Below are 24,092 nucleotides of genomic sequence, written 5' to 3' on the forward strand. Positions count from 1 at the left end.
TTGAGAGAGGTGGATACTCAGCGAGACCTTGGTGTCCTCGTGCATCAGTCACTGAAAGTAAGTGTGCAGGTATAGCAAGCAGTAAAGAAGGCAAATGGTATGTTGACCTTCACAGCGAGAGGATTTAAGTATAGGGATGTTTTGCTGCAATTATATTGGGCATTGGTGATTTAATTTGATCTATTGTCACATGTATTGGTATGCAGTGAAAAGTATTGTTTCTTGCGCACTATACAGACAGAGAGAAGGAAAGGAGAGAGTGCAGAGGTGAGGTGCAGTGTGATGAGACCACACCTGGAGTATTGTGTGTAGTTTTGGTGTCCTTGGTATAGCGGGAGTACAGTGAATATTTACCAGGCTGATACTTGGGTGGCAGGTCTGTCATATGAGGAGCGACTAAGTCAGTTCAGATTATATTCACTGGAATTTAGAAGAGTGAAAGGGGATCTCATAGAAACTTATAAAATCCTAACGAGGTTAAACAGGGTAGATTCAGAAAGAATATTACCAATGGTGGAGGACTCCAGACTAGGGGTCATAATTTGAGGATAAGGGGTAAATGTTTTAGAACTGAGGTGAGGAAAAAAAATTTCACCCAGAGGGGGGTGAATGTGTGGAATTCACTACCACGGAAAGTAGTTGAGGCCAAAACATTATCTGATTTCAAGAAGAAATTCGATTTAAAGTTTAAAGTTTTTATTTATTGCTTTATTAATAGGCTTACATTAACACTGCAATGAAGTTACTGTGAAAATCCCCTAGTCGCCACACTCCGGCACCTGTTCAGGCACACTGAGGGAGAATTTAGCATGGCCAATGCACCTAATCAACACATCTTTCGGACTGTGGGAGGAAACCCACGCAGACACGGAGAGAACGTGCAAACTCCACATAGACAGTAACCCAAGCCGGGAATCGAACCTGGGTCCCTGACCCTGTGAAGCAGCAGTGCTAACCATCATGCCACCCCATATAGTTCTTGGGATTACAGGGATATGGGGGGAAGGTGGATCAGGAAATTGAATTTGATAAACCATGATCATAATGAATGGCAGAGCAAGCTCGAAGGGTCAAATGGCCTACTCCTGCTTCTAGTCTCTATGTAACTTCATTATTTTGGTTTCATATAAATTATATCATTTAAATGGTCCTGAAAGTTTCAGAGCGAGGGAAGTACTAAGTGTGATGCTCCAGGAATCAGTGTTGAAATGCGATTGTTTCAAATTTATAACAGTAACTTGAACTCAGAATCTCAATGAGCAAGGAGGGGCAGTGGAATCAAAAGGAGCAGCTCAAAAGCCGCAAAATTAGCTGCATAAAATGTGTAAGTGAGCAGAGCAATGGCAGAAGAAATGTAATGCAGGAAAGGGTAAATTACAACAAATTGGAAAGAAATATGAACAACACGCATGTTTACTCGTGCTGGTGAATGATATTGACATAAAGAAGGTGAAGCTGAAAAAGGCACATGTTTAGTAAACTCACTCCTACTCTGCATTGATTGGAGCTGTTGAACAATCAACAAAACCAATCGAGTGTTGAACTATAGACAGCTAATGTTATGATCAGCTACTGTGGTTTGGTCAGAGAATATTTTGAGATTTGAGTTCAGTCCTCATCCCTGTGACACAAGCTGGACCCTCAAACAGTGGATTCAATGCTAATAAGTTCTTCAGTACTGCCTCATGGAGAGAAATGGGCTTTTCAGACATGAAAAAAGGTACTGAGAGGTAATCTTATCGAAGTATATAATCTAGAAAATTGGTTTTGAACATGAATTATAAGAAGGCATCATAGGTTCGAATGATTAAAAGCAAATTTAGCACTGAATCAAGGAATTAATCTATTCACTGTACCCTGGGATAGAGTAGTGGTGATGACAACTTTATAATTGTGTAAGATGTAGTTAAATGAAGTGGGGTAGCAATTAAGACTTTCAGGTCTGGATGAACTACATAGGCTGGTGGCCTTCCTCATTGTAATTATCGTCTGACGGAAATTTTCCATTTTACAATGACTCAACTGCCAATTTGCACAGAAAAAATTTCTAAAACATCCTTCACAAGATGCGATTGTCATTTGCCAGCCAGAATCTGGGTGTAGATCGATATGACTGGAACCATGTCAGGAATGAAGTTTCAGATAACATGGAACTATTTATAGACATGCACATGCTCCACCCTGTTAGAGTTGTCTTGCTTGTGAAAGTCACAAATCTTTCTCTTAAATCTTGGTTGGAAGAATGATTTGTATTTGATTCTGAATAATAGAATAGGTGTTTTTACTGGAAATTGATGAACAAAGCATTTTGTTGTGGCACAACAGACTGTAATGTTAAATAGCAACATATAAGTCTCCAATCAACAAAACCCTGGAACTTTTACCGTATTAGGTAATTAGATGCTTTTACTTGTGCTGTAGTAGAGTGCAACCTTTTCTGCATAAAATTTGACCATTTGTCAGAAATTCAATGTGAAAATAAGCTTTAACGAATGTTAAATTTGTTTTCTGGTGTAATGTATGATGCTTTGTTATAGATAAAATCAAATAGTTGGAAATTTAATATACAGTCTTAAACTTTGAAAGAGATGAGTTAAACTAATGTATTTTATTGTACATTATATCTGGAGTTCAGGCTTTTATTGTCATCACTCGTAGAATTTTTTATTAAATCCATAAGGCGTGGGTGTAACATTTATTGGTCATAATATTGTTTATGAGTTGAATTAATATTGTAAGTATATGGCCACACAGATTTAATCTGAAATGGAAATAATTGAGCAATTAGTGTTCTGCAGATGCCTTAATGTATATTCAATAATTTGGAATATTCTGAATTATTTGTTTGATCAGAAATGCGTTGTCATTTCTTTTGCTAGATGCGAGTAATTGATCTTTATCTTAGTTTGCATTTCAATTCTGAATGTAATGTTATACTTAATGCAAGTGAACAAGTAAAATATAAACAGATTTATTTCAATGGTTCTAGTATTGAGTCTCTTGTGACTGTGGTTCAATGTAAGAATAATGCCTCCAGTCAACTGTAGGAAGTAGAATCAATATAAGGAAGTAATCATGATTGCATTAGTTTTATCTAATTATGCATGATTGGAGAAAACTAGAATTAAGTTTATAAAGAAATAGTGTTTGTCTTAATTTTTGTTTATGGAAGAAGTAAAAGTGCTGATTTCAGTAAGGTTTTGCTGTCACGAGCAGCTTAAGATCATTATTTGAAGTGGTGTTTTATGCAAGGGATGGCACAAATTATAGACCAGTACATACTTGAATTCATGTCTACATGTTGAACAGATCCAGCAGCTGTTCTGTGACGCCAGAAATCTTGAAGTCAAACAATCGTGCACCATTATATACATATGGTACAGCTCAGTAATTGGTGTCACGCTACTCGTGTATTCTATTCTGTGTGAAAAATCCTCAGCTAGGTCGCAGAAAGCAAGGACAGTTTATATTCCAGATCTGTACTAAAGCTTTTCAACATACTGGTAAAATACACTTTCAGTTCCAGGTTAAAGTTTATTTATTAGTGTCACAAGTAGGCTTACATTAACCCTGCAATGAAGTTACTGTGAAAATCCCCCAGTCGCCACACTCCGGTACCTGTTTGGATACACTGAGGGAGAATTTAGCATGGCCAATCCACCTAACCAGCAAATCTTTCGGACTGTGGGAGGAAACTGGAGCACTCAGAGAAAACCCACACAGACACGGGGAGAACATGCAGACTCCGCACAGACAGTGACCCAAGCCAGGAATCAAACATGGGTCCCTGGCGCTGTGAGGCAGCAATGCTAACCACTGTGTCACCGTGCCTAAGATTTACTCATAGAATACAACTCTGTTATTTCCAGCTATAATTTTGACCTCACTATCTCTGAAAAAGAAGTTTGTTGTTAATTGCTATGAAGTTGGCTCAGTGAGTTTATCCAGCTCAAGTTTGATTCTCTTTCCGTGGCTAAGTTACCTGATGTCAGCTGCAGGGTTGGAAGGGACATTAGAATTGAATTCAGCCCATGGAGAGGAGGGGGAAACTGGCAGGCTTGCTGCTTCTGATCACTGCCCTATTGATGTTTAGTGGGAATAGAATTGGTTTCAACTGTGAATCCCTCTGCGGTAGAAAGCTGCTAGTGTTATTTTGTCTGGATACACAGATAAGCAAAATACTGGGAGGTGACTAATGATGTATCCCAGCAAGGAATCAACTTGTATAACAGTCAGAAAGGGTCATAAACCAGTGGACAAAAGTTCCAAGGGGGAGCAAAGAATCATTGACTGTTCATTGCTGAAAAATAGAATGTATGCAGTCAAATATCACGTGCCTCGAATTTCGATCCTCTAATATGTCTAATCCAAAGAACATCATAGTTTTATTTAAGATTATGTGGTTGTGAGTCAATATATGGCCAAATTCTGCGGGAGCAGGATATCTCATGGAGTGTCCCATTAGTTAAACTTGTTCATCCAGATTTGGGTTTTTAAAATGTTTACGGACAACTTTGGCGAAGTGCAAACTGATAACGGTGCAGGGAGGACAATGTAATATCCGGAATCTTGGTATATCTCAACAAAAGCAAGGATTTGAGAATTAAACAGAGGAGGGTGAATTAGGAATGATATTACATCAGGTACAGAAAAATAAATAAGAGATTGAAAGAAAAATTGGAAGGAAACCGAAAGTAGTGGTGAGGGGAAAAAAATTAATACTTGACATTTTAAAAAACCAAAAGAATTCATAGCCTTCAAGGAATGAGACTCCACACTTCTACTTGTTCACTTTGTGGGCAAGGTCAATAATTGTCAATTATTAATAATTATCACATAATTGAAAGAATACTTGGACAATTAAAAACCTGCTCTTTCTGTGGTGAGTTTAATGTGCAAATTCTTAAAATAATGGGAAGGTTGAGTGTGAGATGTTTTCACAAATCTACTGGTGGAATGATACAAACCTGTCAGCGATTCACTGCCGCTTGTTGCTTAAAGTTGCTAGCCGATGTCGGCGGCACGGTAGCACAGTGGTTAGCACTGCTGCTTCACAGCTCCAGGGACCTAGGTTCGATTCCCGGCTTGGGTCACTGTCTGTGTGGAGTTTGCACATTCTCCTCGTGTCTGCGTGGGTTCCTCCGGTTGCTCCGGTTTCCTCCCACAGTCCAAAGATGTGCGGGTTAGGTTGATTGGCCATGCTAAAAATTGCCCTTTGTGCCCTGAGATGCGTAGGTTAGAGGGATTCGTAGGTAAATATCTAGGGATATGGGGGTTGGGCCTGGGTGGGTTTGTGGTTGGTGCAGACTCGATGGGCCGAATGGCCTCTTTCTGTACTGTAGGGTTTCTATCTTTCTATTTCTATGTGTGGGTCAGTCAGATCGTGATTTATATCAGCAAAATTGTGCTTTTGTTTTCCCCACTTTATTTTGCGTATTAGCTTGTTGATTGGCTTGGTTGTCCAATGATCAGTCTCATTAACAGCCTTGAAATATTCCGAGTTTAGTGTGGACACATTGCAAAGGGAGCACTTTCAGCAGCATTCCCCCAGCATATCCATTCCATTTTGTTCTGAGACTGACATGCTTCAGGTTAGCTGGTACAGTATGTTGTTGATACATCTGCAGCTAAAAGGTAACCAGAGCAAAATCGGGACTTGTGAAGATCTTTCCAGCTCTGATTCCTTAGACTGTGATTTTGTTTTGAAGATCCAGGTAATATTTCAGCTTTGGCGTTTTTGTTTGCAACTTAATTCATGGTGGCATCATGGATTTGACTGCAGTAAGATCGTTTCAAATAAGCTTTTAATCTTTTACTTGGCACAATAAGAAGTCTGAGAACACTAGGTTAAAGTCCAACAGGTTTATTTGGAACACAAGCTTTTGGAGCGCTGCTCCTTCATCAGGTGAGTCGCCACTCACCTGATGAAGGAGCAGCACTCCAAAAACTCATGATTCCAAATAAACCTGTTGGACCTTAACCTGGTTTTGTGAGACTTCTTACTGTGCCCACCCCAGTCCCTTGCCAGCATCTCCACATCAATCTTTTTCTTGGGTAAGTGAAAAACTTGATCGTTTTGGTACATCTGTGATCACATTTATTCTTCCCACAGGAGCCAAAATGCCCGCATTATGATCTGTCTTTAAATGGCTGTTCTATCACTTCTTTAGCTGGGCACATTGCTAGTGTTCGTCTCTATCCAAAAATCCATAAACCATCCAAAATCTAAAGCTAATTTTATATTATTAGTGTATTCTTGACTACTACCTCCCAAAGCATAAGTCTCAAATAGTCAATTGCTACCACCAAGTTAACATTGACACTGAAACTGGTAGGCAGAGAAAGAGTTATGTCCTCCCTCTATGAGATAGCCTACAGTATTTTAGGACATCCTGAGGATGGTAAATATGTTATATAACTATAATAACTTTCTTTTAGATAGCAGCTAGATTTCTTGAGTCACTTTGCTGAGTGCACATGCAGACTGATACTGAGTGCGCATGACGTAATAATGATATGTTACTTCATGACAGCATTGCTACTTGGCCAGTCTGATGCACCTACTGTTCCCAAGCAGACCGGTGTAAATTGTGTAAGCTGGTTTAAATCAAACTGATGCCTGGATCACCTATTTTTTTAAAAGTTGACAACGTTACAACTGATTAATTGAGCTTTATGCTTAGGAAAGTAACAGCTGAAAAATACATAAGCAATATAAAATTAGCTTTAGATTTTGGATAGTTTATGGATTTAAGGTGGGGCAGTAGCACTAGCACTAAGTGCCCAGCTATCAAAGTTGCAGAACAGCCATTTAAAGGCAGTTTTAGAGCTGTGGAATTTTCAGTCTGCAGTGTAAATTTGTGGGTGGTCAGAACAGGAGGGAGGCAAAAATAGCAGGAAAACCATTAACCAGAAGTACTGATTTTCATGTACGTCTGGATTGAATGTGGGCACAGTAAAATGTACAAAAGATATACTTGGCAGAAACATTAGAATTTTAAAAAATAACTTTTAAAGAACTAGAAGAGGAAATAGATGAAGTACACTTTTATGGATTGAAAATACAGGATTTGCACACAATCAAAACAATGTTTTTTTCAAAAGAAACATCAATCAATTAATAGGATTAGTTCAATCTAAGTTTAACTTTCAGGCACTTTAAAAAAAAAAGATATATTGTCATTTGGTAGTGCAGAACCTGAGTATTGCTGAGAAAAGACCTTTTCGTCTCAGGACATTTTGCTCAAAAGGTCAGATGGCCTACTCCTACTTCTAGTTTCTATGTTGGGGAAAACAACAGATTTGTACTGTATGAAAAGTGAGTGCTGAATTGGTTGGAAAGTGGACTCTAGACATTGCAATGGAGAATACACCAGTTAATGGTGATGTGACAGTTAACTGTCAAGCATTGTTTGAAAATTTAAACCAGGCAGCTTTGACTCTGGCCAAGGCATTGCCCCGAGGGGTGCACCAGTGAATGGCTATCACTTTGTTTCGCTGAAGAGGGCACAATGTGTATACATGTTCTTTCTATCTGCAATGAGCAGGGCTCTGTGTATTAATGTATGTCTTCTGGTACTTGCAAATGTGTCACACTGTGAGCCCAACTGTTAGCATAACTTTTAGCACACTGGGGATTATTTCGCAAATGTTGTTCAATTGTAGAGTCACATCTAAAGTTGGGTGCTGTGTTTTACATTTTGCAAGTGTGGAAGGGACATGTTGTTTGACATCATGCAAGGAAATTATGCTGCTACAGATTTAAATATAGCAAATGTATCATCCACATATCAGAAATATGCAAGGACTCTGAGGTGAGGCCTCATCCCATTGAACACACATTCCCCATAGAACCCAACAAAGATGTTTCCAAGAGCTGGGCTTAGGATGCCACTTGTGAGATCACAATATGCATTGGGACTATTACAGTTCTACACATTATAATATTAGTCTTATCAGCACCCTTGTAAATAGGGCCTGAGCCACTTGTTCACCATGCAAGCTTGATGCTGAAATATGGTACATCTGAGATATCATGTAGGATAATGGCTATCCTGATCAGTTCATTTTGCATTATATATCGTGCAATTTATGTTTTACATATATGTGAAAAAGGTAAAGTCACCATGGTCCCAGATGACCATAGGCTTCTCTCCTCTTTGAGGGGGAGAGCTGACTGGTGGTGCTTCAAACTGAGGATCACCACATCTCAGGAAAGGGGCAAGGCTGAGAAGGAAGTCTTCCTGAATAATCTCAATCGGTGCAGGAGTTGTTGATGTCGCTCTGCAGCATTAACCAGCTATCCAGTCAACTGAGCTAAACCAGCAATTTGCTGTATGTTTTGCTTATGCAACCATGAACTTGGCTATCCCCATTGAAAGACTGTCTCTTGCTATTATCTATGTCAGTGTGTTTCTTTTCCCTGGTAAGCAGATTAACCGCCCGGATAATAGAGAAATGTTGAAAAGTGAAGGTAGGCTCGCTCAGTATTGAGCTAGGTGAATATTTGCTTTTCTTTTGGCTATGTGTCCTCACACGTGTAAATCAATCTGTTTATTGATTTGACCTGGTCTTCTGGTTGCCTATTTTGAGTCTAAATCCCACCTGTATTGTCGCCCGAACCCTTGCAACATTGCAGTACATTGACCAGTGAAGGTGGGCTTGCAGTAACCAGGTGGAGAAGCCCGAGCAGATTTCTCAACCAGTATGTCAAGAACGGGGACTTTATTTGACTCTTCCATTTCAAAGGTGAATTTGAGCGCAGGGTGAATGAAGCCTCTTAAGAAATGCAAGGAAATTTTGCAGCCACGGATTTAAATATAGCAAGTGTATCATCTACACATCAGAAACATGCAAGGGGCAGGAGGTTAGGCATCATCCCATTGAAAATGCATTTCTCATGGAATCCAATAAAGATGTTTCCAGCTTGGTGGGGTGGGGGGGAGGAGGGGGGAATTGAAGAGGATCTCATGGTGATACCACCTATTTGGGCATAGTGTATTAAAGCCGAACACAACTTTGCAAGTTGCTGAGTTCGTAAGCTCATTGAATACTGGCTCATGAAATGGTGGTGGGGTCTAGATCCCCATGATATAGTGCTGCAGTGCAAATATCTATGGTTTCCTTAAGTGAAACATTGATGAACAGGCGAGCAACGTCAAATGAGCACATGAACACAGTATTATCAATTTGCAAGTATGGTCTTTGCAAATGTGAAAGAATCCTTCACCGTGTATCTGGAAAATTTGTTCAGAACTGATTATTATAATTTGCTCAATCATTTAGCCAATTCATGCTGCGCAGAACCGATCATAGATAAGACGGGGTATAAAGAAGCATCACTTTTGTCTATTTTGGGGAACTCATACATTCACGGATGCAGCAAGCCATGAGGACGAACTTGTCATACATATTATGTGAAAGTACATTGCTCTTACACAAGTCCAGCAAGCGTTTTTTAAGCTTACTTTCAAGCAAGGCTGTCCAGTCACAAGGGGCGGCAGGTCCAATGGATACAAATTTGGACCCATCATTGAGAATGGCATGCATTTTGTTGACAATCTGGGTTGGTCTGGAGGACTCCCAACGGTGTAAGGCATTAGCATTGCCTGTGAAAATCAGATCATTCAGAATCCTGCAATGCACCTTGATCGATCAGTCAGGCATGCTTTCAAGGATTCAGCATTTTCAGTGGGCACTGGTTTGTGGCGGGATAGTTGGGAGTAGAGTTCGACCTCAGCAAATACATCTTCATGTTTGATTTAGGGCGAAGGCACGCCAAAATTGAAATCCGTCAAAGGAGGGAGAAAACCAGTCTCTTCACAATGAAAAATCACACACAAGTTCATTTCAAAATGCTGCAGGTACATGGGTTATTCAGCCACAGTTACCATCCAATGTAACTCACTGCTCAGTGACCAACCCCCCCGTCCCAGCACAACAATCAATTTCTTTTGATTTTACTGACCTGCAGTTGGATGTGTTCCAGCATGCTTAGTCAGTGACCATTGGAGGTAATTTGATTATTGTTGGTGAGGGAAGAGTTGGGGGAGGGGGAAGGGATATCACTGATGAACACTGTTTCCATATGAGGCAATTGGAAAATCTGGATCTGGAACTGAAGCTATTGTACTGCTGCCCCTCCTCAACTAACATCACAGAGATTGAAGCTGCAAGTTTCTTAGCCTGAATAGATAAAAGTTTATTTATTAGTCACAAGTAGGCTTAGCTTAACACTGCAATGAAGTTACTGTGAAAGTCCCCCAGTCGCCACACTCCAGCGCCTGTTCAGGTACACTAAGGGAGAATTTAGCATGGCCAATGCACCCTAACCAACATGTATTTCGGACTGTGGGAGGAAACTGGAGCATCTGAAGGAAACCCACACAGACATGGGGAGACTGTGCAGACTCCACACAGACAGTGACCCAAACCAGGAATCGAACCTGGATCCCTGGCGCTGTGAGGCAGCAGTGCTAACCACTGTGCCACCGTGCCATCCCATGAGTACCACATCACCCATTGTATTTGCTTTCTGCCATGATGGCACCTGCAAATAATGTTTTGAAGGCTGATGTGCCAGGAAAACTGGGAAATGATTCCCATGCTTCAGTATTGCTGCCGTTTCCAATCTGATTTCCTTTTTGCAGAACAAGAAGATTGATATGTAATACGGATAGAAGCATAACATAGTTACTTTTTAAAATTGTAATGTAATTACAATGTAATTAATGTAATTTGAGGAATAGTATGCCAATGAACAGCTTCAACCTGTTTCGATTGAGAATGTGCAAAGTTAGCCTGCTTGGAGGTACTGCAAATGTATGGTGTGCCCAAATTTAGACAGGCTGATAATTTAAACAAATAATTTAAATTGGTGCAATGGTGATGACTGCCACTAGATGACACTAACGCATTTAAAACTATTCTTGAATGTTTGCAATCTGTTTAAAGCATCTTGGAGGAAGAAAATGTCACTGCGTGAACTTTGCATCTTGATTTTAAATCCTGCATTAGACCCGAGTCAGAAAGAGCTCTTGCTTACAAACCCTGAATCTGTGTCAATTTGAATGCTTTTGTAAGAAATGGCCTTTTTTAAAAAGTGTTTGACAGTTTTCTGATGATTTGATTGCCATGTCTGTTCAAAGGCAGCTGTGGTTTCTGTGCTTTGACAAAGGGTCGGCTGGACTTGAAATGTCAGCTCTTTTCTCTCCTTACAGATGCTGCCAGATCTGCTGAGATTTTCCAGCATTTTCTCTTTTGGTTTGTGGTTTCTAACATCTTGACACACTGGACAAGATGCTGACAGTGTACTCTTGTATCTGTGTGTAAAGATTCAGGCTTTTAGTGGGAAAAGCTGCCAAAGGCACATGAAAAGGTGAAAATGAGGGACAGATGACAGTTTTAGAGGGCATTTAATGGATTTATAGGGAGAAAACAGTTACAATATGTGTGTGATAACAAAATGCTGGACTTACACTGGAAATACATTGCGAATCGGTCAACTACAAAGAGCAATGACAAGTCATAATTTTTATTTTTACATTTCATCAGATTTAGAATGTCATAACCTATCTTTACAGGTGCCGACCGACCTCTGTATTCCCAGTATTTTCTTTATATTTCTAATTACAGTTTTTTTTCATGTTACAATTCTGGCACACTTTATACATGGACTGAGCATGTGGTTCAAATTTTGAGCAAAATGCTTATTTTCTTGAAATTTTACATTGCTACGTAGCAAAAAATGAGCAATTGTTAAGGCATGTATACCGTCTCCAGCAAAGAAAATTGTAGGGTGTACATCACCGTTCATGAGTCTTGAATACTACTCTTCGTGTATAGCTTTTTTAAAATATATAATCCCTGGTCTATTGTATCATAATATTTCACATTTCCATTGCTTGTGGTCTGCCCCTAAGATTTTAATTCTAATCCCTCTTTAATCTGCAAAACATACACCAAATCAAGCCATTTCAAGGGAATCAAAGGATTTGATTCATATTGGTTAATTTTAATCTTAACTGTATCTGTTCCAATAGTATATTATTTTAACACAAAATGGTTTTACTGTTCTTTGGTCTTATTGATTACACAGAAATTATAACACTGAAATTAGCCATTTGGATCAACCAACCTGTCCTGGTGTTTATCCTTCACATGAACCCGGCTCATCAGTTTTTTTTCACAACTCTTAAGGTTATCACAATCCTGAGAAATCTGTCCCTGCTAACTGCTATCCGTATCCAACCTCCATGAGTGTCCTTGGACATCTTGTTGCTTTTCAAATCCATGTTCACCTTGCCCACATAAAATATCATCTGCCTCCATCCCTAACTCTGTTAATCCACTTCTGAAGCCTTCATCAATCCATTTGTCACCTCTAAATCAAATTACTCCAATGCTCTTCTTGTTGGCCTCCTGTCCCTTACTCTCTGTGCTTCAGCTCCTCTGAACGCTCTGCTCTCTCAATGCTATCTCACTCCAGTTTTCATTTGCCATCACCCTTGGTTTTGGTGACCTTCATTGGCTCCCAGTGCCCTAATCCCCCCTATTTAAAATTCTCCTTGGATTTGAATCTCTCCATGGTGCTACTTTTCCTAACTCTTTTATCCCTTTCCAGACTCAATCGACCCGACCCAAATTCTCCATTCCTTTCAATCTCACCTCTTTTGCATCCCCTCTTTACCCCATTGTTGATGGCTATGTCTTCAGCTCCACTGACTGCAATTTCCTCTTTAAACTCCTTCGTCTGTCTCTTTCCCTCCTCCTTGATGATGCTCTACCAAACTTTTGGCCACCCTCCTGTGTTCTGATTTGGTCATTGCCTGTTAGTGCTTCAAAAGACTTAGAACATAGAACATAGAACAGTACAGCACAGAACAGGCCCTTCGGCCCACGATGTTGTGCCGAGCTTTATCTGAAACCAAGATCAAGCTATCCCACTCCCTATCATCCTGGTGTGCTCCATGTGCCTATCCAACAACCGCTTAAATGTTCCTAAAGTGTCTGACTCCACTATCACTGCAGGCAGTCCATTCCACACCCCAACCACTCTCTGCGTAAAGAACCTACCTCTGATATCCTTCCTATATCTCCCACCACGAACCCTATAGTTATGCCCCCTTGTAATAACTTAGGGTTAGATAATTTATTTTGCTAGCTCAAAGGGCCAGCACAGACATGATGGGTAAAAGGGCCTCCCATGTGGCTGATTTTATGCTAGACTGAATCTAGTCTCAGAGAGAGAGACTTGGGTCAAAATACTTACTTAGGATGTTCCTAAATGCTTCAACACCAGTGTATTGACCCATGAACAGCAACCCTAATCCCATGAGCCCACCTCGTTTCCATAACTTCTTTTAAACTACTTATCTAACCTGCGTTGAAATTGCCTTTGCTTCACTCATTACCTCTAGTGCATTAGATTCACAAGCCTGTGTAAAAGGTTTCTCCCAATTTGTCTTAAAACTCTTTTTAATCTTATATCTACATTCCCCCGTTCCAGATGCCTCAATCAGCACCAACAGTCTATTCCAATTTGTTCTGCCCTGTCGCTTCATAATTTTAAACTTCTATCAAATACCCTCCTCTGTTCTAACAAAAACAATCCAAATTCTTCAAGTCGTTTTGTTTTCTTGTTAGTTTTTATGTTTTGCCTATCTCTATGATAGTCAGTTTGCCAATCTGTTCAGTTTCTTGAAATGTTGTATTTCAATATTATTTGCAGTTGGTTATCGGCCTTTAAACTGCACTTGAAATCTTCTCTAATATACTTGTTTAAAATAGCCTTGGGGTCAGGCTCCTGGTACAGAGCATTGTTCCATAGGAACATGGATTTTGAAACCTGGTGCAGAGGTCAGTTTACCCAATTTGTTGTCCTGATTTTCCTGTCAGATTTGCCTTCCGTACTGCATGATACAAATAATTAAATATTCAAATCCTTCAGTGCAGATTACAGTAAGTTTTTTTTTACTCTAGATTTTAACTTCGATTTTTTTTTAAACCCTGGAATTAAAACAAAATGTAGAACCATGAGCAAAAAAAATGTAGAACCATGAGCATTGGCCTAACGATCTGAGCTGATCTGTAGCACATGTGCTGGTTGGGAAATGAAACCATATCCTGCCCCTTGATGGTTGCTTGGATCTACCTTTCGAGGTGCACTTTGCTTTTTTTGTGAAAAGGTTTGTTACTCTTCTAACATTACAAAATCATACAACTTGTTATTAATATAGCCTATAGATCCTCTTGTGTTTTGACAGCTTGATCAAAACCAGCATTGCACCTACTGTGTTGCAGTGTCAAAGTCCAATTTATCCATAATTTTTGCACTAGTCTTCATATGTAGCCAATTTAGCTATAGGTTCAAATTCCAAGTTGTCTGAGGTGGAAAACAACTATATCATCTTAAGTGCTTCAGTTTCAAAGATGCAGAGAGCTGTTACAAAACCTTAACCAGCTTTTTAAAGTTTGATTTCTTTTTTTAAAGTTTAAAGTTTTGTGCTTTACTTTGTGGTTAAAGTAATACTTTTGCACTTATGTTAAGTTGCTATTCGTATTTAGAGACGGGCAACAAATGCTGGCTGTGCCAGCAATGCCCACATCCAATGAAGGAATAAATATTGTGTGCAATGTATCTGTAATGGGAACAGATGGGCACATCTCTGGAGGATGACTCTCATCACAGGGGCTTAGCACCAGCTGCAGTACAGCCTGGTGTGAGGTGCATTTCAAAAGTATTTGGAAACTGGCTGGACTTCCCTAGGCCTTAAAACTTTAAACAACATGTTATAATGCCAGAACAGATGCTCCTCTTAAAAATTAAATTAAGCACTGAGACAACAAAGCTGTTTATGTGCATTGTGTTTGCATTTAATTTCCTTCTCGCAAGACCATATAAGTGCTTTTTGTTTAACTTCAGATCTTACTTTCCTCTCCTGAATAAATGTACTTTGGTTATTTTAATTTAGTTTTCCTGACTTTAAAAGCCATATAAGAGCTCATTGAAAAACATACATGCTTTTCAAGATACTTATTATCAAAAACAGACTAACTGATCACTTATCTATTTGCTGTTTGTGGAACCTCGCTGTGTGCAAATTAATAGCAATGTTTACCCACTGACGACATTAAAAAATAATTGGCTATAAAACATTTTGTAAGGTTCTGAGGTCATGAAAAATGCAATCCGAATGCTAACATCAACTTGAAAGTAGCGAATCCAATGTGTACCTTAGACTGGGGACAATCTCAGTTCCCAGAATTTACCTGATTGTGTGGAAATGACTGCAAAAATCCAAAATAACAGAAAGGAAATAATGAAGTGGGAGGTAAGACTGTCATACCTCGCCCCAGGTTCAACCCAGTCCATTATTACCTGAAATGAATGTCTGACATTTCCTAAGATTCACTGTTACAAATCTATAATGGACTTGGGTAAGTCACAGACATTGTTACTCACAGCAAGCCCTTACTGTATTGTAGCTTCCAGAACACACAACAACAAAAAAATTGTGTAAAGTATGTGCCTTAAACTTTTATGTTGCTGCACACCGTTAGTTTTAAAAGAGAGGGAATATAAAATGTCAAATTCCAGAAGCATTTTTCCCCCATGAGGACTTGGTAATCCTCATAACACTGTTACGAATAGGTTAAATAGGTGAATGAAACAAAGGGAAGTAATGGGATATAAGAACAGGCTGTGGACTGGGATTGAGACTATTGTTCAATTGAAAGATAATTGGCAACGTTATCGGTGGGTCCAGCACCCTAAATTTTTGTAATCTGAATTTGCGAGGTCACACAGTTTATCGTGTTTTGTCTGTATACAGTGCTATTTACTGGGTCTAATTTTGAAAGGTTGACCAGCTCTGCTCCTTGAGAAAGCAAAGAGTCAGCAATGTGCAAGGGTACAAGAAAAAGGCAGGAGAATGGCACTAAGTCATAATACTGATTTGGAGAGCTAGTGCAGACATGATGGACCAAATGGCCCCCTTCTATGCTTTAATGATTCTGAGCATCATATGGCATTGAAGGAGACTATTTGGTCCATCAGGTCCAGGCCAGCACTCTGCAGAGCAACCAGTCAGTCCCATTCCCTGTGCTGTAACCATTCCGTGATTCTAATGAGAGTCCGTTCTGCTGTTTGGAGGACAAAATGTTTCAATTATTTTTAAAGTTTTACTTGAGATTGCTTAATTTTGTCATCCCCAAGTTTTGTGACAATGTGTGTTGATTGCTTGACTAGCAGCTTCTGTTGTTTACTTGGTATTTTTGTGTTTGAAATCTTCTCTTACACAGATCAAAATATCATGTTTTGCTCTAAGCGGAGGCACAGTTCAAATTAGCCCGCCTTTACAAATTGAAATAAAAGCAGTTACATACTCGTACTTTAATCAATAGGTTTCATCTTTCATTCTCATACTGAAGTAAAGATATTCTCCTCCCCTTTTTTCTGCTAATTTTCTTCATGATCCTCTCCTTTCCTGAGGATCTCTTGCATGGATCCAGTATGAGTCCTGGTTGTTTCCTGAAACACCATCCCGGTAACTATTTTTCACACAAGCCGTTGCAGTCAGTGTAGATTTCTTCTGTTTTTTGCCTGTTTTAACCACCTTTATATAGGTAATACATGAACCTCAAACTACACTTACAATAAATTCTGTCTTTTTACTGCTCAAAGTTGCACCAGAAAGCCACTAAATTCCTAAAAGGCCTGTTGGCATCATGATCAAAGGGTTATCCAATGTTATTCTGTACATCATCATTTATTCTGTAAAACAAACTTGTTCCGGTGGCATTTGGCTGCTTCCAGACTTTTAAAAATTTAATGTATGGACATCTGTATAATGAGTAACTGCTTATTCTTTTTTTCTTATTAGGTTTCTAGTTCGGCAGCTGGGAAGGATGTCTAACGATCGTGCTCTGTTAAACCGACTGGAGCAGAGAGCTACGGAGGCTGACCAAGTTATTGAATATCTTAAGCAGCAGGTGGCCTTACTTAAAGAGAAAGCAAGTGAGTTTGGAATGATGTGCTGGTTTATTTATGTATCCTTGTGTTGCCCTTTCACCACATTATGATCTATGATCTCACACTTTGTATCTTTTTCCCGACGGAAGAAGGTGGAAGAGAATATGTCCGAGATGCGTGGGGTCCTTAATTATGCTGGCTGCTTTTCCGAGGCTGTGGGAATTGTAGACAGTCAATGGATGGGAGGCTGATTTGCATGATGGACTGGGCTACGTTCACAACCCTTTGTAGTTTCTTTGGTCAGAGCAGGAGCCGTACCAAGTTGTGATACATCTAGAATGGATGCTTGCTATGGCACATCTGTAAAAATTAGTGAGTTGTAATAGACATGCCAAATTTCCTTAGCTTCCTGAGAAAGCGTTGGTGTTGGTGGGCTTTCTTAACGAGAGTGTCCACATGGAGGGACCAGGACAGGTTGTTGGTAATCTGGACACCTAGAAACCTGAAGCTCTCGACTATTTCCACTTCATCAACGTTGATGTAAACAGGGGCATGTCCTTTCACTACGCTTCCTGTAGTCGATGACCATCTCCTTCGTTTTACTGACATTGAGGGAGAGATTATTGTCGCTGCACCATTTCACCAGATTCTCTATCTCTTTCCTGTACTCCATCTCATCACTGTTTAAAATCCAACCCACTATGGTGGTGCCATCAGCAAACTTGGAAATGGAGTTGGAGCAGAATTTGGCCACACAGTCATAAGTGTATAAGCAGTATGGCAAGGGGCTGAGGACACAGCCTTGCAGGGCACCGGTGTTGAGGATAATCATGAGGGAGGTGTCATTGCCTATCCTTACTGATTGCAGTCTGTGGGTTAGGAAGTCTAGGATCCAGTCGCAGAGTCCCTTTTAAATGGTGTATCTTTTCCCAATCAAGTTCTGCAGGCTTCCCAAAGAGAAGAAAAGAGACTTCGGGTTGAAAATGCCAAGTTGAAGAAGGAAATTGAAGATTTAAAACAAAATCTTATTGAAGCCGAGGTCCGTAATGGAGGTAGGCCTTTGTACTGTAATTAAGAGTGTTAATAATATGTCCTGTTTGTATTGCAGTTGCAAACTTACCATGATCTGGAGCTTGAAACAAAACCAGAAAATGCTGGAAGGCGCTGAAGAAGTCATATTCTAAACACAAACTGTTCCAGACACCAAACACTCTGTGTTTAAAAAAAACTTGCCCCACCCATCTCCTTTGAACTTGACGTCTCTCACCTCAAATGTATGTCCCCTAGTGTTAGACATTTCAACTCTGGGAAAAAGATTCTGACTGTCAACTCTATCTATGCATCTCATAATTTTATAGACTGTTATCAGGTCTCCCTGCAGCCTCCGCCGCTCCAAAGAAAATAACTCTAGTTTTTCCAGCCACTCTTTATAGTTCATACCCTCTAATGCAGGCAGCATCCTGGTAAACCTATTCTGCACCCTCTCCAAAGCCTCCACATCCTTCTTGTAATGTGGCGAATGTTTTATAATGCTGCAACATGACGTCTTGACTCTTGTACTCAATGTCCCGGCCAATAAAAGCAAATGTGCCATAGGCCTTCTTTGCCAGCCTCTCTACTTGAGTGGCCGTTTTCAGAGAGCTATGGACTTGAACCCATGATTTTTCTGCCCATATCTGCAACTGATCTGTATCCCGCTGTATCCTTTGACAACCTTCTACACTATCCACAACTCCACCTATCTTTGTGTCGTCTGCAAACTTACTAACCCACCCGTCTATGTTTTCATTCAAGTCATTTACACATATCACAAAAAGCAGAGATCCCAGTATGGATTCCTGCGGAACACAACTAGTCATGGACCTCCAGCCAGAAAAAAAACCCTTCCACCACTACTCTCTGGCTTCTATGGGCAAGCCAATTCTGAATGCAAGCTGTCAAGTCACCGTGGATCCCATGCATCTTAATTATCTGGATGAGCCTACCATGAGGGACCTTGTCAAAAGCTTTTAAAATCCATACACGCAACTTCCACTGCTCTAACCTCATCGATCAAGGTAGGATGAGGGGAGAAGTTACAGGCTCACAGAATGGGATAAGCTCGATGTAGACGGTGATCTTATCATAGAATCCTTACAGTGCAGAAGAAGGCAATTTGGCTCATCAAGTCTGCACTGACTCTCTGAAAGAGCATCTTACCCAGGCCCACCAGCTTGCCTTATCCCCATAATCCTGCACATTTACCTTGGCTAATCCACCTAACCTACACATCTTTCCACACTAAGGAACAATTTAGCATGGCCAATCCACCTAACCTGCACATGTTTGGACTGTGGGAGGTAACCCACGCAGACACTGAGAGAATATGCAGACTCCACGCAGACAGTTACTGAAGGCTGGAACTGAACCCGGGTCCCTGGCACAGTGAGGCAGCAGTACTAGCCACTGTGTTGGAAACACTTAGCAGATCTGGCAGCATCTGTGGAGAGGGAAACATAACTAACATTTGATTGTGGTCTTTCATCAGAAATTGCTTTTTTCCTGTCCTGTGCAACTAGCATTTCTCAATTTCTGGGCAGCTGGTTTGCAAGGGATAGCAATAAACAGACTCTTCAGTTTATCTGACAGCTGTCTAATTTAAAGTTTTGTTTGCTAGTTAATAAGGGTCTTGGTTACAGTGAAACTATGTGTTGACTTTAGCCCTCACTGAAACATGACTGGTCAGAAAATACATATTACTTGATGTCAAGCTAAAAATATAGACTTAAATTTTTGCATTATGGCAGAATCCAAAATCTGATTCTAGAGGTTTATCCTTAATTATTTTTATTATTTGTGTTGTCTTTTTGGCACAATAACTTAGTTTTGCCATTTAAAGTCTAAGATAATTCATCATAACTGCAGTGCTGCAAGTTTAAATTGCCCAAATAGCTCCATGCTCATCTTTCTAATGCAAAAGCAATGCATTTCAGAAATAATTTTTTACTGATGTATTATTTTGTTGGAGTCCAGAAATCCAGTATGTCACAAATATTTTCCATAACCCGTGATATCAAATGAAATAGCCATAATATTTTTGAGGTGATTTTATTTTTAAGTTTTTAAACATTACATGGATTCGCCAAAATGTATTGCATCACAGAGAGATGAAGGAATGGTGTTGTAGACCAACAGTGAAATTTTTGATTTTTTTTTCCCACATATAACTTCTGAAAAGAACAGGGCAGATGTTTTAACCCCCATAAAAATCCCTTAAAAACTCTGATGCACACTTGAGGCTTGGACTTGAAAAGTCACAGGTCCAGTCCAGGATTGGGGCAACTGTTTTTTTAATCAAAACAATGATATGATAACTACAATTGGCATTGGGCGTGTGAGTGGGAGACAGTATCCTAGGCTCCCAAACCTGTTTGCTATTTAATAATAGCAATTGTACCAATTTTGGCACAGCACAGTATTATCATGTTCTGTCTTCAACACAGGACTGAAGTACATATTCAGTTTTTCTGCAAATCTTCTATCTTTCATTTGCAAATCATCTCCCATGTTTTATTTTTACGTTTTTTCCCCACCTGATGTACTAGAAACATGTACTTGTTGTTTGTAAGTTTTTAAAATCCATATATTTTGGGTGAGCCAGTTTCAGTCCTTCTACACTTCCACACATTTTTCTTTATACGGGCATTTACTGTCCTCAGGCAGCTTGGTGTTTGAATGACTTGGTTCCTCTAAAATTGAATTATTTAACCTGTCATCCAGGCTGATCATCATCTCTCGATTGTCCAAAGATGTGCAGGCTAGGTTGATTGGCCATGCTAAATTGATCCTAGTGTCAGGAGATTGGCAGGATAAAAATGCGGGGTTATGGGAATAGGACCTGGGTGGGATTGTGATTGGCGCAGACTCGATGGGTCGAATGGCCTCCTTCTGCACTGTAGGGATTCTATGATTAGTGGCAAATTCAAATTGTTGGGGATTTGAATCGAATAATTCAACTTTAAATTGGAGAGAGTTCATTTTATTGTTTTTTTGCTAATAAATTAAATGAGGTTCCACCTTCCATTAGGAAATAATGGAAGATACAATTTCATCCTTATCGAACTTGGCAAAGGAATTTCCTGATCCTATTTTTCTTTGTCTCTTAAATGATAATGGGTGACTTTATTTTTTTAATCAACTTTCTGTATTCACAAAAGCTTCTACCATTTTAATTTTATACTTGCGTTTCCCTCAGGCATTCCTTGTCTAATATAATCATTAGCTTGATTGCGGATCCTAGACTATAGTTACAGTACTGATGTTAAAATGTACTGTTTTAAATCAGAATAGAGTATGGCGTTGTCCCTAATGGAACAGCATTTCATGAGTTAGCAATGAAAGCCATCTGAACTGTTAGGAGAAAAAAATTGCAATCACATTTTATGGTAATGAATTTCCTTCCTCTCTTACCAGAACCATAATTGAGAGAAATAACTCGCATTTTTATAGTACCGTTATGTCTTCAAGATGCCCCAGAACACTTAATGATCAGTGAAGTTTTTGTTTAGAGCGTAGTCATTGCTTTTGCTTGGGGAAATTGACAACAACAACAACCAAATTGTGCACAGCTGGGCCCACCAGTCGAAATGAGGGAAATGACCAGTTTGTTTGTTTTATGTTCAATGAGGGATGAAGGCTGATGAGAACACTGGACGCTCTTCTCTAAGTAGTGCCCATCCACCTCAAGAGACAGATGAGGATTTAGTTTAATAATGCGCTTGAAAGATTTGAAGCATCAGCCTAGATTATATCCTCAAGTCTCTGGAATGGCACTTGAGCCCATCAACTTGATTCAGAGACAGAGCCAAAGCTAACATTTATCTTTTGGTAATGGTGAATGGAGTAGAAAGCAACATTGTCTTTGATCTTTCTGATGAACTTTTGTTTTAGGTTGTCACAATTAACATTCTCTTGCCAACTTTTCCATAGATCAGGCTAACACTCAAGCTGAGTCAGCTGTTGTCTTAGATGACCTTAGTAACCTATTAATTCGTTTTCCAATCTTCTGATCTTTTCAGTAATTTAAGTTAATCTCTCTGACCATTTCCTTATGTCTCATCTTAACTTATACAATGCATCTGTTTCTCATCATTTGTCTCTTTTGAATTGTATCATGCCTCTTCAGGATAACTTGCAATAAATCATACTGTTAGTCAGATTTGTCTTTTTGACGTTAAAAGCCAGCCAACTGGCAATGGTCATTGCAGATTCTTGTACAAATAATATTTCCATTCTCCAGGGCATTTATCTGTTTGTGAAATAACTGATTTATTTTAGCTGGCAAGGAATGCTTCATAACTCACTGATCCCTTTGGATCTGGTATTACATATTGATTTAACCATACCTGTCATTCTGCTGTCGTTTATAAAATTTGTGTGCATCCTTAAGTTTGATTACACTAGAACAATCCAACCCTACTGTATTTCTACTGCATTGAAGCTACTAATTATGACTGCATTCAAAAGTGTCAATTGTCTTCCCATCTATTCAGTAGCAGTCTGTCTTTCCTGATCACTCACCTCATGACTTGTTTTGAATCTTCCTCCTTTCATGTCCCGTTTGCATAGTTGCTAAAGATTACCACTTCTCCTTTGACACAAATCTCGGTGAGAAAGTAAAAGGAAGACTTTAATTTATATAGTGCCCTTCATGACATACCAAAACTTTTACAGTCAATTAAGTGTTTATTTTGAAGTGTCACTTGTTAGATAGAAAACAGGGCAATCAATTTGTACACAGCAAGATCTCTCAAACAGCAATGGGATACTGACCAGATAATCTGTTTCCATGATGTTGATTGAAGGATAAATCTTGACTAGAGCACCCAGGATAATTTAGGGAATTTTCACAGTAACTTCATTGCAGTGTTAATGTAAGCCTACTTGTGACACTAATAATTGAACTTTTACTTTAAAAACTAGAAACATAAGACCAGCAGTAGGTAATTTAGTCCCTCGGGCCTGTTCCGCCAGTCAGTGAGCTCATGGCTGATCTGCAACTTGATTTCATACACCCACCGTTTCCCCACATCTCTTACTACCTTTGTTAAACAAAAGTCTATAAATCTCGCATTTTAAATTAACTATTGACTTGGCATTGATTGACATTTCCCGAGGAGCGTTCCAAACTTCTACCATCCCGCGTGTGTAGGGGTGTTTCCTTAAAGATCTGATTCTAATTTTTTGACTAGCTACCAGTTCTGGATTCCCTAACCAGTGGAAATAATTTCTCTATTTGCCCCATCTGTTTCCCTTAATATCTTTAAAAACTTTGATCAAATCGCCACTTAACCTTATAAATTCCAAGGAATGCAAAGCTAGTTATGTAAACTCCTTGTATTGTAATCTTTGGAGTCCAAGTATCATTCTGGGAAATCTGTGTTGTACTCCTTCCAAGACCTATATATCCTCCCAAATGTGTGGTGCCCAGAACTGCTCTAAATTCTTGAGTTGTGGTCCAAACGGGGTTTTGTGCAGCTAAAGCATGTCTTCTAGGTATAAAGACCAGCATTCCATTCATCTTTTGATTATTTTCTGTACCTGTTCATGATGTTTTGATGATCTACATACCTGAGCACCTAAGTCTCTATGGACCTCCTGTTAGGGAAATGAAGGTTATTTTGAGGGACTTGTATTTGTATCAGTAAACGTTAGAAATAAGGTACAGTTTTAAATGGGTTTAATTTATTGTTTCTGTACCTGTCAAGATAAAACCTATCATTAGATTCATGCTGGACAAAGGTGTTTGCATGTGTGGGCATTGGTTTCAATGTGATTCTATTGTGCTTGTAGAGGGCTAGGGTGTGAAGAATAAATAAGCCTAGAGAAGGATAAGGTGTTCCTTAGCAACAGGATGCCCACTGCCCACTTCCCAGAGGCAAGAGCTTTCCTTTGTTCTTAATTTTAACTAGAAGCCAGAGCAATTTAAGACAGATCACTGAGGAGTGAACAGCTCTGAGGTCTGTGACAAGGGCATTGTAATGATACAAACTTCCTCAGGGACAAGTTGCAGTCCAGATAACCAGGGAATTGGGACAGAAATAGTTTCTTTAGAAGGCTGGTGATAAACAGAATAGAGGGA

At 39.5% G+C, this 24,092-nt stretch overlaps 1 protein-coding gene across 3 annotated transcripts in view; it reads left to right on the plus strand.

Annotated features, from left to right (window-relative positions):
- aimp1a (aminoacyl tRNA synthetase complex interacting multifunctional protein 1a) overlaps positions 1–24,092 on the plus strand; it is a 47,666-nt gene that overhangs the window by 5,594 nt on the left and 17,980 nt on the right. For 2 of the 3 annotated variants that reach the window (XM_078209421.1, XM_078209404.1), the window contains 2 exons: positions 16,884–17,017; positions 17,911–18,024. In XM_078209421.1, the coding sequence (XP_078065547.1) occupies positions 16,884–17,017; positions 17,911–18,024 (248 nt within the window). Of the gene's footprint in view, positions 1–2,140; positions 2,393–16,883; positions 17,018–17,910; positions 18,025–24,092 lie in introns of those variants that run through there. The other variant, XM_078209412.1, reaches the window with a different exon arrangement.

Source organism: Mustelus asterias, chromosome 1, assembly GCF_964213995.1.
Source record: "Mustelus asterias chromosome 1, sMusAst1.hap1.1, whole genome shotgun sequence".
Classification (NCBI taxonomy): Eukaryota; Metazoa; Chordata; class Chondrichthyes; order Carcharhiniformes; family Triakidae; genus Mustelus; species Mustelus asterias.